Source organism: Saccostrea echinata, unplaced genomic scaffold, assembly GCF_033153115.1.
Source record: "Saccostrea echinata isolate AGI-Se365-2 ecotype Australia unplaced genomic scaffold, CSIRO_AGI_Sech_v1 ptg000007l, whole genome shotgun sequence".
NCBI lineage: Eukaryota > Metazoa > Mollusca > Bivalvia > Ostreida > Ostreidae > Saccostrea > Saccostrea echinata.
Genome location: NW_026889756.1, coordinates 6,796,159 through 6,810,142, shown reverse-complemented (window position 1 = coordinate 6,810,142; position 13,984 = coordinate 6,796,159). Strand labels below are relative to the sequence as shown.

At 38.2% G+C, this 13,984-nt stretch overlaps 2 protein-coding genes across 2 annotated transcripts in view; one reads left to right on the top strand and one right to left on the bottom strand.

Annotated features, from left to right (window-relative positions):
- Window positions 1-12,464, bottom strand: part of LOC133180784 (serine/arginine repetitive matrix protein 1-like) — a 27,177-nt gene extending 14,713 nt beyond the window's left edge. Inside the window, exons 1-8 of the mRNA XM_061315249.1 lie at window positions 12,378-12,464; window positions 9,852-9,941; window positions 8,550-8,672; window positions 6,493-6,663; window positions 6,204-6,301; window positions 3,852-3,998; window positions 1,642-1,803; window positions 179-388 (exon numbers count right to left, since the gene is read on the bottom strand). Coding sequence (XP_061171233.1) covers window positions 179-388; window positions 1,642-1,803; window positions 3,852-3,998; window positions 6,204-6,301; window positions 6,493-6,663; window positions 8,550-8,672; window positions 9,852-9,941; window positions 12,378-12,401 — 1,025 coding nt within the window. The 5' untranslated portion in view covers window positions 12,402-12,464. The remainder of the gene's footprint in view (window positions 1-178; window positions 389-1,641; window positions 1,804-3,851; window positions 3,999-6,203; window positions 6,302-6,492; window positions 6,664-8,549; window positions 8,673-9,851; window positions 9,942-12,377) is intronic.
- On the top strand, window positions 12,462-13,984 carry LOC133180785 (protein odr-4 homolog). Its single transcript, XM_061315250.1, has one exon. The coding sequence runs from the start codon at window positions 12,501-12,503 to the stop codon at window positions 13,860-13,862; it is 1,362 nt and encodes a 453-aa protein (XP_061171234.1). The 5' UTR covers window positions 12,462-12,500; the 3' UTR covers window positions 13,863-13,984.

The window sequence follows — 13,984 nt, the reverse complement described above, 5'->3', positions numbered from 1 at the left end:
TCAGCAATGTCATACAGTACAACATTAGAAGTTTGTTAATTGTACGTTTTTGTGAAGGAACTTTAGTATATAGTCCAGTTGACTAAATCAAAAACTATCAAAGGACTGAACTTAGTGTTCACAACATGAGCAATCAGTCTGAAATAAAGGACTATAAAAAGAATATTGGCAGACTAACCTAGACTTCTGTCCTCGTTTTTTTGGACTTCGTTCAGTGGATCGTCGCGGCTTTGCTGGACTTCTGCGGCGTGGGGACACACTTCGTCGCCTTGGTGATGACCTCCTGCGGGGTGAAGGTGTACGTCGCCTATATCGCCGTGGAGAACTGCGTCTTCTGTTCCAGGAACGACTCCTTGACCTTCGTCTGGCAGGAGAGCGACGCCGTGATCTGCCAGAACAACACATCACTGACTCAGTTAATTACAGGGCTACTCTCAAGGATACTTTGTGCAAAAGTTTGGTTGAAATTGGCCTAGTGGTTCCAGAGAAGATGAAATTGTGAAAAGTTAACAATGATGACGACAACAACAATCACAGACAATGGGCAAATTTTGATAAGAAGAGCTCACTTGAGCCTTTGGCTCAGTTGAGCTAAAAATAATATGTATACAGCCAAATTTTCTATGCTATTTTAATAATTAAGATCTTACACTATTAAATGGTAAAATAAAGTACTGTATAGGGGATTAATTTCACGGGTTGTAATTTTCACGTTTTTCTCTCCTCGGACACGATCGCGGTTTGTTGAATTCGCGGAATCGGTATATGATAAAAGTTACCTCCTTTGTCTTTATCCGTATAATCCATAGTATAGCTAGATCGACATTTATCAGCGTTATGTATTCACTTCACGAACAGGGTAGATTTATATAAAATTATTAGATTTAGTAGTTAATTGATGATTAATCAAAACAATTTTTTTTGACAATAAACGTCAAATGACTTTCCTATAAGTGCATGTGTACGTACATCTTTCCGAAGGTATAACATATCGCAGCGAAAAAAAAAAAAAACACTGGACGCTAATCAATGTATCAATGTATGTAGACTTAATGATATCCTTCCATATCTTCAGCAAGTTCGATAGTTATTCGAATAATATTTTTCAAACCAAAATTTCCATAAAAACTAATACGCATAATGCTAATGCAGCAAACAAATACACGTGGTAACGTTACGCACGGGTAATCAAAACCGATGACCCATGCGTTTTGACTGATGAAACATGTGTCTATTAAAACAACTTTTGGTAATTAGCTGCTTATTTGAATTAAAGTAAAGCGTGATAATTAAGATAATTGAATGACAAGTACTATACTCGTAATTACTGAATGATCATGTATTGTACATATATATACCTATCGTAGTCTATTCTCAAATTTCCAAATAAAACATCGAGGTTTAATATTTAAAACTTATTCACTGTTTCTTGAATTCACGGATTTATTAACACCGTGAATATAGCGAATATTAACACCGCGAGTTATTTTCCCCCTATACAGTAAACAGATTCACTGACATAATGTACAGATTGATTATTTGATATTTTTAACATTTCCACCAACTTAACATGAATGATTAAATGGGAGATATAGATATAAACATGTTATTGTCGACACACATTTCACTACATATCCTCACCTTGATCTAGATCTGCGACGACGACGGTCCGCTGAACGACTTCTATGACGACTGTGTGACCTACTTCTAGATCGGCTCGATGATTTTTTCTTCTGTTCTTCCTTTTCTGGCTTTATCTCCTTCTTTTCTTCTGTCCCATTCTGATTTACCACATCGTTACCACTACAAGACAGTAATAAACAGTTACCATAGCAAGACAGTAATGAACAATTACCACTAAAAGACAATAAAAAACAGTCACCACTAAACGATGGCTAAAAACACAATAACATTGTTACCACTAAACATACTTAATGATCATAATGAACACAGTTACATTTTTACCACTACATAAAGGGAAAAATACACAGTAATGTAACAACATAGGCAAGAATGCAGAGTTCAATGTGACAATGAAGTGACCTCCATAAAGGACAGGACCTATACATTGTGATGGTGAGGTGATCTTACTTATGTGTTGTTGAGGTGACCTTACTTGGGTTTGACCTCTGTGGAGGAATCATTGGGTTTCTGTGTATATATGTGATGATGAGGTGATCTTACTTATGTATTGTTGAGGTGACCTTACTTGGTTTTGACCTCTGTGGAGCAATAATTGGGTTTCTGTGTATATATGTGATGATGAGGTGATCTTACTTATGTGTTGTTGAGGTGACCTTACTTGGTTTTGACCTCTGTGGAGAAATCGTCAGGTTTCTGTGTATATATGTGATGGTGAGGTGATCTTACTTATGTGTTGTTGAGGTGACTTACTTGGTTTTGACCTCTGTGGAGGAATCGTCAGGTTTCTGTGTATATATGTGATGGTGAGGTGATCTTACTTATGTGTTGTTGAGGTGACCTTACTTGGTTTTGACCTCTGTGGAGGAATCGTCAGGTTTCTGTGTATATATGTGATGGTGAGGTGATCTTACTTATGTGTTGTTGAGGTGACCTTACTTGGTTTTGACCTCTGTGGAGCAATCGTCAGGTTTCTGTGTATATATGTGATGATGAGGTGATCTTACTTATGTATTGTTGAGGTGACCTTACTTGGTTTTGACCTCTGTGGAGCAATAATTGGGTTTCTGTGTATATATGTGATGATGAGGTGATCTTACTTATGTGTTGTTGAGGTGACCTTACTTGGTTTTGACCTCTGCGGAGAAATCGTCAGGTTTCTGTGTATATATGTGATGGTGAGGTGATCTTACTTATGTGTTGTTGAGGTGACTTACTTGGTTTTGACCTCTGTGGAGGAATCGTCAGGTTTCTGTGTATATATGTGATGGTGAGGTGATCTTACTTATGTGTTGTTGAGGTGACCTTACTTGGTTTTGACCTCTGTGGAGGAATCGTCAGGTTTCTGTGTATATATGTGATGGTGAGGTGATCTTACTTATGTGTTGTTGAGGTGACCTTACTTGGTTTTGACCTCTGTGGAGCAATCGTCAGGTTTCTGTGTATATAAGTGATGATGAGGTGATCTTACTTATGTTGAGGTGACCTTACTTGGTTTTGACCTCTGTGGAGCAATCATTGGGTTTCTGTGTATATATGTGATGGTGAGGTGATCTTACTTATGTGTTGTTGAGGTGACCTTACTTGATTTTGACCTCTGTGGAGAAATCGTCAGGTTTCTGTGTATATATGTGATGGTGAGGTGATCTTACTTATGTGTTGTTGAGGTGACCTTACTTGGTTTTGACCTCTGTGGAGAAATCGTCAGGTTTCTGTGTATATATGTGATGGTGAGGTGATCTTACTTATGTGTTGTTGAGGTGACCTTACTTGGTTTTGACCTCTGTGGAGCAATCATTGGGTTTCTGTGTATATATGTGATGGTGAGGTGATCTTACTTATGTGTTGTTGAGGTGACCTTACTTGATTTTGACCTCTGTGGAGGAATCGTCAGGTTTCTGTATATATATGTGATGATGAGGTGATCTTACTTGTGTGTTGTTGAGGTTACCTTACTTGATTTTGACCTCTGTGGAGAAATCGTCAGGTTTCTGTGTATATATGTGATGATGAGGTGATCTTACTTATGTGTTGTTGAGGTGACCTTACTTGGTTTTGACCTCTGTGGAGCAATAATTGTGTTTCTGTGTATATATGTGATGGTGAGGTGATCTTACTTATGTGTTGTTGAGGTGACCTTACTTGGTTTTGACCTCTGTGGAGCAATCATTGTGTTTCTGTGTATATATGTGATGGTGAGGTGACCTTACTTGGTTTTGACCTCTGTGGAGGAATCGTCAGGTTTCTGAGGAGATCCTGACTTCCTCTCTGGAGTTGGACTCTTCTCTTTCTTTGGAGATTTTGTGGGGGAGGACTCCCTCTTTCTTTTTGGACTCTTACTTCTAGATCTTGACCTCCTAAAAAGAACACAACAGTTTTCCTTTGACTATCTAAAAGGTATATACCATACCTCTAACGGAACATACGTATGAATGTGGCTGCCCCTACCCCCTCTCTTTCTGCAGTATTCACCTTCTAAGCCTTTTCTCATGCTCTTGTCTGACCCCCCCCCCCCCTGAAGTATTTACCTTCTAAGTCATGTTTGTTTAATTATGTTGGCCCCACCCTTACGTACCTCACCAGTGTTCCAGCTAGGGTGAAATAGAGGGGGACCGTGCCCCGCCCTCAAATCAGTACGCCCCTCTGCCCCCCAAAAGCGCCCCTGTGTCCCCTGTCAGTGTCCTGTATTATTCTGACTGTCCTTTTCCCTCATTAGAATAATTAGTGTGTTCCAATGCAGATTACCCAAGGACAATCAGCAATTCATACCTCCTGTCATAGTCTATTACGCAATGAAACTCGTATTACGGTACCTATGTACTGTGCAGGTGCCCACTTTCAATCACAGGTGATTAGGTAATTACTTTGATCACTTGACAGTGTGAATAGGGGTTAAAAGCTGAAATACTTTAAGAATGTCCAAGCTATCTGTTTTAATTAATATAAAACAAGAGTCTTGTATTATAGCGTTCTAAAAATAAATCACGAAGTGAAAGTAGAATTAACATTGACCTTCACTTCTTATTTATAAATTCTTGACGTTTTTTTTTTTTTGAAAAAAAGAAGTAATTCAATATTTAATAGCAAAGAAACAAGTATAAATATTCATTTATTTTCTCCTTAATTATGATTTTTGACACTCTGGAAGGTATTCTATGAGGTTACAGATATGTATACATATTAAATGTGTTCTATTTCATTGCAGAAGTTTAAAATCATAATTTTATTAATTAAGTATCTGCCAATAACATGACCAATATGATAAAACAAGCAAAAAAGATATTGGCTTTAAATTGTATGTTTAATTCTAGTACTAATATGTTACTTATAACCTACAAATACTGTATCCATATTTTATACATTTGCCAAAAACAGACCCCAATCACATGTACTGCACTGAATATATTGTGAGACACCAGCTAGTTTATAAGAATTTATATGGTTGTGTTTTTGAAAATAGGAAATAAGAATAGAAAATGATTAAAAAAGAAGAAGAAAAGTAATATATAACCTCAGAGGATTTTTAAAATTCTTTTTATATGTTAATTAATATACAGGGTAGCTCTAGATTAATTAGGCCTAATGTGTGTTTATATATCTTTCAAATCAATAAGGTTAAATAAATTAATATTTGAAGGAGTTCATTATTATAAGGGTGAAGTAATGAGATACACCTATGTAACAAAAGCTCGCGACAAACGGTACTTGGCGAAAAAGTGCCCTCCTCTTGCACCCCTCCATTTTCAGATCCTAGCTGGAACACTGCTCACTCTCTCTTTCTCTCCTCTCCAAATATTCCCTCCCTCATCTCTTCCTTTCTGCAGCATCTACCTTCTAAGCCTTTCTCTCCCCCCCCCCCCCCCATCTCTTTCTTTCTACAACTTTTACCTTCTAAGCCCCTTTCTCTCTCTCTATCTCTCTCTCCCCGACCTTTACCTCCTAAGCCTCTCTCTCTCTCTCTCTCTCTCACTTACTTTCTGCAGTGTTTACCTTCTGAACATCTGCTCTTTCTCTCTCTGCAGCATTTACCTTCTCTCTCTCTTCTCCCATCTCTCTTTTTCTGCAGTGTTTACCTTCTGAGCCTCCCCCCCTCTCTGCAGTGTTTACCTTCTGAGCCTCTCCCCCCCCCCTCTCTCTTGCAGTATTTACCTTCTGAGCCTCTCCCCCCTCTCTCTGCAGTGTTTACCTTCTGAGCCTCTCCCCCCACCTCTCTGCAGTGTTTACCTTCTGAGCTTCTCCCCCCCCCCCCCTCTCTGCAGTGTTTACCTTCTGAGCCTCTCCCCCCCTCTCTGCAGTGTTTACCTTCTGAGCCTCCCCCCCCCCTACAGTGTTTACCTTCTGAGCATCCCCCCCTCTGCAGGGTATACCTTCTGAGCCCCCCCCCCCCCTCTGCAGGGTATACCCCTTAAGCCTCCCCCTCTCCCCACCTCTCTGCAGTGTTTACCTTCTGAGCCTCTCTCCCCCTCTCTCTGCAGGGTTTACCATCTGAGCCTCTACCCCCCTCTCTGCAGGGTTTACCTTCTGAGCCTCCCCCCCCCCCCCCCCCCCCCCGCAAGGTTTACCTTCTGAGCCTCTTCTCCTGCTCCTCCTGTTCACGCAGAGTCTCCCGAATCTGTTCCTCATGTTTCTTTAAGTTTGCCTGAATTCTTTCCTGCTCCGCCTGCAATATGTCAATATGTTTATACATACAATGAAATTTTTATTCTCAGTTTATAAGTACAGTTAAACTGATAAAATCTGGAAGAAAACCAGGAAAATGAAATTACCCCCCCCCCCTTCAAAAAATACAATGGAACCCTATTTTCAAATAAATAAATCTTTTTCCTTCACTGCAATACTTCCAACACTGACCTTTTTTCGCTTGATCTCCTCTTTTTTCTGTTCCACAAACTTGGCCGGGATCCCCCCAATGTTTTCCTGAGCACTACAAAGGTGTTCCCAGAGCTCCCCCAGGAATATCCGAGCATTCTTCGGGTTTAGGAATCCAGTAAGGTTGATCTGCATCTCCTTTGGGTCAGGGAACTGTAAAGATAGGGGAAGTAGCCACATCAACAGCTATAGCTATACAGACATGAAGCTTGCCTGGTACAAGCTTGAATATACTTACCTAGAAGACTTCTTACTGAACCTATATTTATATCACATGTTTTGTATAACATACAGTATTACAAACCTTTTTTTATTACGAACTCCTTAATCTATATATCATCCTACTCATAGTTTGCTAATGTTAAAAAAAAAAGATAAAGAACTTAAAAATACATTCATCTCTAAGTTCTGATTTATAAGTTCCACTGTACTTTACTCCAGGCAGGGAACTGGATAAATTTTCTTTTAACAAAATTTGCACATCAATTACAATACACACAAAGAATACACATATAGCTCAGAACAAACTGGGAAACATGAAACCCTAATTTGGTGTAATTTGCAACAATTTGGGGCTCCACACGGACAGGCTGACCAATCGCCCTGTAGTGGACACTCCGGTCAATTAAAACATCGTCGTAAGAAACTCCCTGAGGTCGAAAATTCCATCATTTCCTTCTTCCTATTCCTGATTTGTCTTCCTTGATAATCCGAGTCTCTGAAACGTTTATATGTATACACAGTACAGCCCCCTCAGCAAGCGTCCATCTAACACTGATGTGCTGGAATAAAAAGTCACCCATAAGCCTTCAAATTCAGGAGAGTCCACGGCAGTTTATTTCACGTCTTACATTTTGATTTATCACCATTTTAAATAATTTAAGAGTTTTTTTCCTAGTCTCTCTCTCTCTCTCTTATCTTTTTTTTATTCTAACCTTTATCCTCTTCTTGTCCTGAACACAAGGGTTTCCTCCCAACACAAAAACGCTGCAGTAGTTATGCATCAAGTAAAATACCCCCCCCCCCAACTACACCCCACCCCCTCAGAAATCCTACCCATTGTCACCTCCTCAGAAATCCTACCCATTTTCACTCCCCCCCCCCCCCCAACCCTTAATCAAAATGTTTATAAAAAACATTTTAAGAAACTTCAAATATACCTGACCCTGTTTTATTTTTACCCCCAAAAAGTGTAATATTGTACATAATATCACAAACATCCCTTTTTCAGTTTTTAAAGAGATTTCAAGTCAGATTTTGCTGAAGTTATCTGATATATTTCCAAAGGGGTACAAACACTATCTGGATAGCTGTACTACACAGAGTTATCTGCCCATGATGAGAAGTGAGGCATACTTAACTTGTGTCAGACAAACTTGATCGGCGATCCTCCTGTTTAGAATTTTAATGTCGACTTTATCCTCCTGTATAGAATTATAATGTCGGCTTTATGATGGAGGGACAGAGAATCAAAGCTGTGTCAGTGAAGGAATAATCAAAAGTGTAAGTCAGCCAATCAAATTCAACATACATGTCATCCAATCAAATTCAAATATTTTCATCCAATCAAAATTAGATATTTTCATCCAATCAATATTAAATATTTTCACTCAAGCAAAAATTTTCATTGAATCATTACATACAATTTACATCTAGTTTTTTTTACACACTGTGAATGTAGAAAATGTCTGCTCTGAGAGAATTTGAAACATTCCTGGCAAATTTCAAATATGTTGTTATTTGTATTTCTAAAAATTAGGATTGCAATTATTTGGGATCAAAACACATTATATACAGAAGTCAGACAGTTTCACAGACACTAGTTGCCTAAGAATATAAGTATCAAATACATATTCATTTTTTATCATAAAATCTATCTCATATATAAATCATAAGAGCTAAGAGCTTCAGAAAAGCATACTTAGTGAAATCCATCTTGTTTTAAAACTTCCCCACAAACAAAGTCAAAACCTGTTCATAAGAAATATTCAATCTTTTCTGCTTGTAATTTTATGATTGAAATTTTAGGAATTCTTTACCCTGGGCTCCAACTGGTTATAAACAAATTCCACGAGGACGTCATCCTCAATGCCTAACAATTCCGTGATTCTCTGAGCAATCCAGGGCTTGATCGTGTCCACGTTAACCTTAGACATGTCAACCTGTAAAAGGACGTACTAGTAAAGTCAGCATGTAATTCACTTAACAGTTACATTGTAATTCAGGCTACAACACAAATGTAAGACCACAGTTATTAAACAGAACATATATACACTAGACAAAATTGCTAATGCACTACCTACATAAATTAACATTTTTCTTTTTCAAAACTTGTTTATGATGTTTTTGATATATAATTATGTTATTTTAATAAAATGAGACATTTAAATGTTTTAACTGATAAATAACAGCAATGTTTACTGAAGCGTAACCACTTCATAGAAAAAATTAAAATCATATCCATACTTTTTTGGTGGAATAAATTTCTATTTTTTTCTTTGTGGTTGTGTTCTTTATGTTTGTACTAATTAAAAACTCAGAAAAAAGTTACACCGTATGCGGCGTTTGACTCTAGAAAGCGTGCTAAGGCAGCCAGGATGGTGTCTGCAGGGGGTTCCTTTGAAGAAATTTGTGAAAAATTAAAACAATTCAAAAGATTATGCATTTCTCTGGTGAAAAATTGTTGAAAATGAATTAACGATCATAAAAATGTTTACAATAGATATCGACGGCATTAAGTAAGCACCACACAATAACTTCAAGATTGTTCCACAAAATTGGGGCAACCGGAAGTTGGGTAGATTTGGTAGGGACACCAAGGCACTGGATGACTACTAAGCGATATGGTAGTCAATCAGGGTGTATCATTTGATTTTTAAGTGGGAGACTGCTCCCGTCACAATGTCACAGACCAACATCAGTAATCACCAACTTCAAATCTTCGCAAAAACGGTGCGCAGTGCAAGTCGGGACATTGGTTTTCGGACAAGAAGGTCCTTTAAGGGTCTTGACATGTCACCAAGACATTTGTCAATCCAACTGTTTTGGAAAAGATGGCATATTTTATATACTAGTACCAATCAGGAAAATGATCAATTCACAAATAAAAATAATAAGTGGTGCATTAGCAATTTTGCCTAGTGTATATGGCTACAATATAATCACTTTCTTTTCCATAACAACAGAGATGATACCTGCTATAAAATCATTTGCTAGGTTCAGAGTTGTTTTCCTGAACTAAGAAGTTACTTAAAATATTTATTTTATTTGATATCATATTAAAATGGAACAACATGGTCTGATGATAAAGATTTCCTATTTCCAGTAACACATTAACAAACCTTTCTTTCCAGTCCATCGTTGAACTTCATGGACTTCATCAATTTTTTCTTTTTGTCACTGAACCTATTATCCTGGTCAGCCGTTGTGCCCTACAAAGACATTAGATTGATTACTGTTATAACAAAAGGTTACAGAAAATAATATTGAATTTAACTTTGTCAAAATACATTGCTAAAGATCTTATAAGAACAAGGGCACTGCAAAGCGGAGTATCCCCTCCCGTAAGTGTACATGGATCCTGATGTAAATTATTACTTCTGTTAAGCACATACTCACCCACACATTCACAAGAGCGTTACTACATCCCCTTCAACTTCGTTGCGAGGGGATAATTAAGTTTATATAATCAGCCAGTCAACAAAGAAACTTCTGACCACTCATAATATTTCATATATTAAGGAAGTAAGAACGGAGACCTTCAAAGTTATTGCAGGATTGCAAATAAAAATAACCACTTGCAAATGCAGGTAATTTTGTCTCTGGGTCACAAACTCTCGAGGATCTTCTAGGCAATAGCCCACACAGCCATTGAAAATGCTATCATAACTTTTATATAACCCAACTATAGTTTGATTCTACAGGTACTATTAAACACACTTTCACTGTTCCCTGCCTACAAATGTTACCTATACCCTGGGAGGTTTGAGAAGTGAAGTAAAACAGAATTTTATACGATGCAGTGTTTTCCCCAAGAACCGGCTACCTTGTTGTAAGGTCCAGAAAGATTTAGTCCATGAACCTCAGTCTTTAGCCTGTTACAATTGATCTCTAACCATTTACTTTGAATTAAAGGGAAAAAATTGCAAGGGTTGTCAAAATCCACATAAATCATAGATTACTGTATGTATACTTAAAAAAGTGGGCTTCATATTTTAGTGGCTTTGGCATGGACAACAATGCACTAATTCATGAATAGCACTAATAAATCATTTATTAACACAATACATGGCACGAACATGTGTAGCGCTAATTTATGATTACACCAACAACTCCATACCCCTTGATTGCGCTAAATTTTGAATATGCCAATTTATGTACACGTACTGTATTCTACTGTTAAAATGAAAAATGTCCTACAGACCCGGTTAAATGATAGAATGCGTTCTGTATGTTGGCAATGTAGCAAAGTAAACACAGGGGATAATTCTGCGTGCATTTACTATGAAAAATCCAGAGAGTTAATGTCAATATAGTGTGTAAATTTGAAACGAGTAAAGAATGTTGAGAAAAAAGTGTTGAATTCTTCTATTATATGGATTAAATTTTTGGGTATCCACAGTCTCAAAAAGGCTTCTTATCATTAATTTGATAGTTAATTTCAATGCAACTTCACTTGTTTTCTTTGAAATTGTTTTGGAGCTATTCTGCAATTTTCTGCAACATTGCGGTTATATGGGAGGCATCCTAACTGTAGTGAGGGCCTGTCCAGAGATAGACAGAGCATTCTATCGTTAAAACGATATTGTCCTATGGACCCATTTTAACGATAGAATTTGTTCCGTGTATTGGCAACGTTGCAAAATAAACACGGGCGATAACTCATACTCTGTGCATTTTCTATGAACAATCCAGAGAGTTCCGAATGTTAACATGGCGTAAAATTTGAAGCGAGAAAAAAACGTTGAGAAAATTATTTGAATATTCGTATTTAGTATGGATTTAGAGCATTGGATTTTAAATCTGAGGGTTGTAGGTTCGAGCTACAGTGTGGACACCCCTAGCTAATTGGTCATATTGGCGCCCAACTACAAAACCCATATGGTGAGTGGTGTTTATAGAGTCTCGTGTGTGAGATTTCTCAGGGGTAAGAAATCTCAAGAAAAAGAAGGGGGAAGTGTAACAAAGTTAAAAGTGGCATTGTAAATACTGAGGCCACGCTCCTACTAGCACTAGCTGGCTATGCGTTGTATATATTGATGCCATGCTCCTACTAGCACTAGCTAGTGGGTTTACCCTTTAGCTCAGTCGGTAGAGCGTTGGATTTTAAATCTGAGGGTTGTAGGTTCGAGCCACAGTGTGGACACCCCTAGCTAATCAGTCATAATATTATTCTAATTACTGGGCTTACAGGAGAATGCAAGACTGACCACTAATTACATTGAGATTATGATACATAAGGAACAAAAAAATCATACAACCAAGTGGACTGAAAAATGTGGCGCTAAAATATAAATATGGGTTTTACAGTAAAACTTGTAAAGTTCTCGCTAGGTTTTGATGTTTATTTGCAACCCTTTATCGTCTTGACACAAATGTAAATTGATGAGTGCTAGTTTGAAGTAACTAAATTAAAAATAAGAAGATTTTATATGACTAATTCTTTAGCTTATCAATTCTTGTGTTCAAGAACCCGGCCTCCAAAACCCTGGATTTGCAGGAAGGGAACCCTGTGGCGTTTCCGATCCGCTCGCTGCTTTCATACCACCAATACCCATGGAATACAATGACACAGTGCATGCGTACGAATAAATTTAACTTGCTGCTTAAATATTGGGTGCTTTAAATTAATCAAAGAGTAAAGAAACCTTAAAAAATCCTGCATCAGTCATCCTCCACGTTCCAATATGGCCACCGACTAATACCCACAATGCTCTTCACCGGTAGTTCCTAGACCACGTGTGCACTTTCATTTTCGATGACGACGCAGAATGGGTAGAACAGTTGTAGCAGATGAACAGTCACAGAATTATATTTACGAGGTTCTGAAGACTGGAAAATGGGGTATAGGTCTGATTATTGGACAGATGACGTCACAGAAGGACTTTGCTGTGAAATTGATCCGCACACCAGAACCTGCGGAAGATGAATGCAGCGAGGAGCAAGAATCCGCAACTCCATCAAAAAAGAGGAGAAAAAGCAAACCCGAGAGTCTCACCAGCATGGATGAACAGTGGATTGCATTGCATGCGAAACAGGTTACGCGAATGTTGCCGGGGGGAATTGATGTAATTGGACTGTTTGTTGTGGCTCCCCCAAAAATGATGCAGGCAGCTCAAAGTAAACTAAGACAGATTCTATTTGCCATACAGAAAGTTCTGAAAAGGACATTTCCAATGGAAGATGACCAGAACATCACTGACCGAGTTTTACTTCAAGTATGTACAGAAACGAAAAAATACACTTGTCGTTCGTTGGACGTATCAAACCCTAAAAGCGACCTAAGACCTGCAGAATGGAAAGTGCAGACGACGGGTGAAAGCTGGTGTAAGCTTCAGTCATGTGTCAGTGTGAACATCCACATTCATATCCCAAAGAAAAACCAAGATCAGATGTTCTTTAAGCGGATTCAGAGTGCCATCTTGCCGTATTGTCAAAGGATTCAGGACGGTGTGATTCTAATAGACGACCAGTTGCGCGTTGCTCAGGACCCACTTGATCCTCCCCAGCTGGAGGGGCGGAGAAGCAAGACAAAGGAAAGAAATGCAATTACAAAGAGGCTGAAGGAGGTAACGTTCCTGACCCAGCTAGAATCGAGTATTGCTACGGCTCCAATCATTGAAGATTGCTGTTCACGCATGACCATTAAAGGCTGCATAAGTTGTCGAGCTTTTGTTCACTCAAGGTCAACCGTAGATGAAGCAACACGTGCCATAAAATCGGACTTTATCCGAAGTTTGATCAGCCGCTGTGAATTACTTAGCGAAGACATAGACGTTGTGGAAGAAGATACCAGTGTTAAAGAACTTTATGATACCCCGATTAGAGTTTTTGGAAGTCTGCCATCATCACCCATTGAATTCTGTGACTATGTATTTCAGGATGAAAAAATTGAAGAAGTTATTGAGAGAATCAAAGAATTGCTGGATGTATCGGTAACGGAAACTGACCTTGATTTATCAAGTGAAAAAGTGGCCACTGAAGACGATTGGTCCAAAGCTAAAAATTCTCAAGAAGAAAAGTTAATGAGTGAAGTGGAATCGGGGGCACACATACGGGATATTCCTGTCGGGGCAATCCTAGGGGTGATTGTGTTGATCCTAGCTGTTGTGTTGTATACAGTCATTTCCTAGATGACAATCTTCAATATCATTGTTTAAATAAATACAATTGGGAACATAAAATTTTAAATCTCTACATATTTTAATCTTTGTTTTCTCTTTTGAAATTAAAGTGATTAAATGTGTCATTAGAA

Coding starts and splice junctions, on each gene's coding strand:
- LOC133180785 (XM_061315250.1), top strand. CDS start 12,501: ATGGGTAGAACAGTTGTAGCAGATGAACAGTCACAGAATTATATTTAC.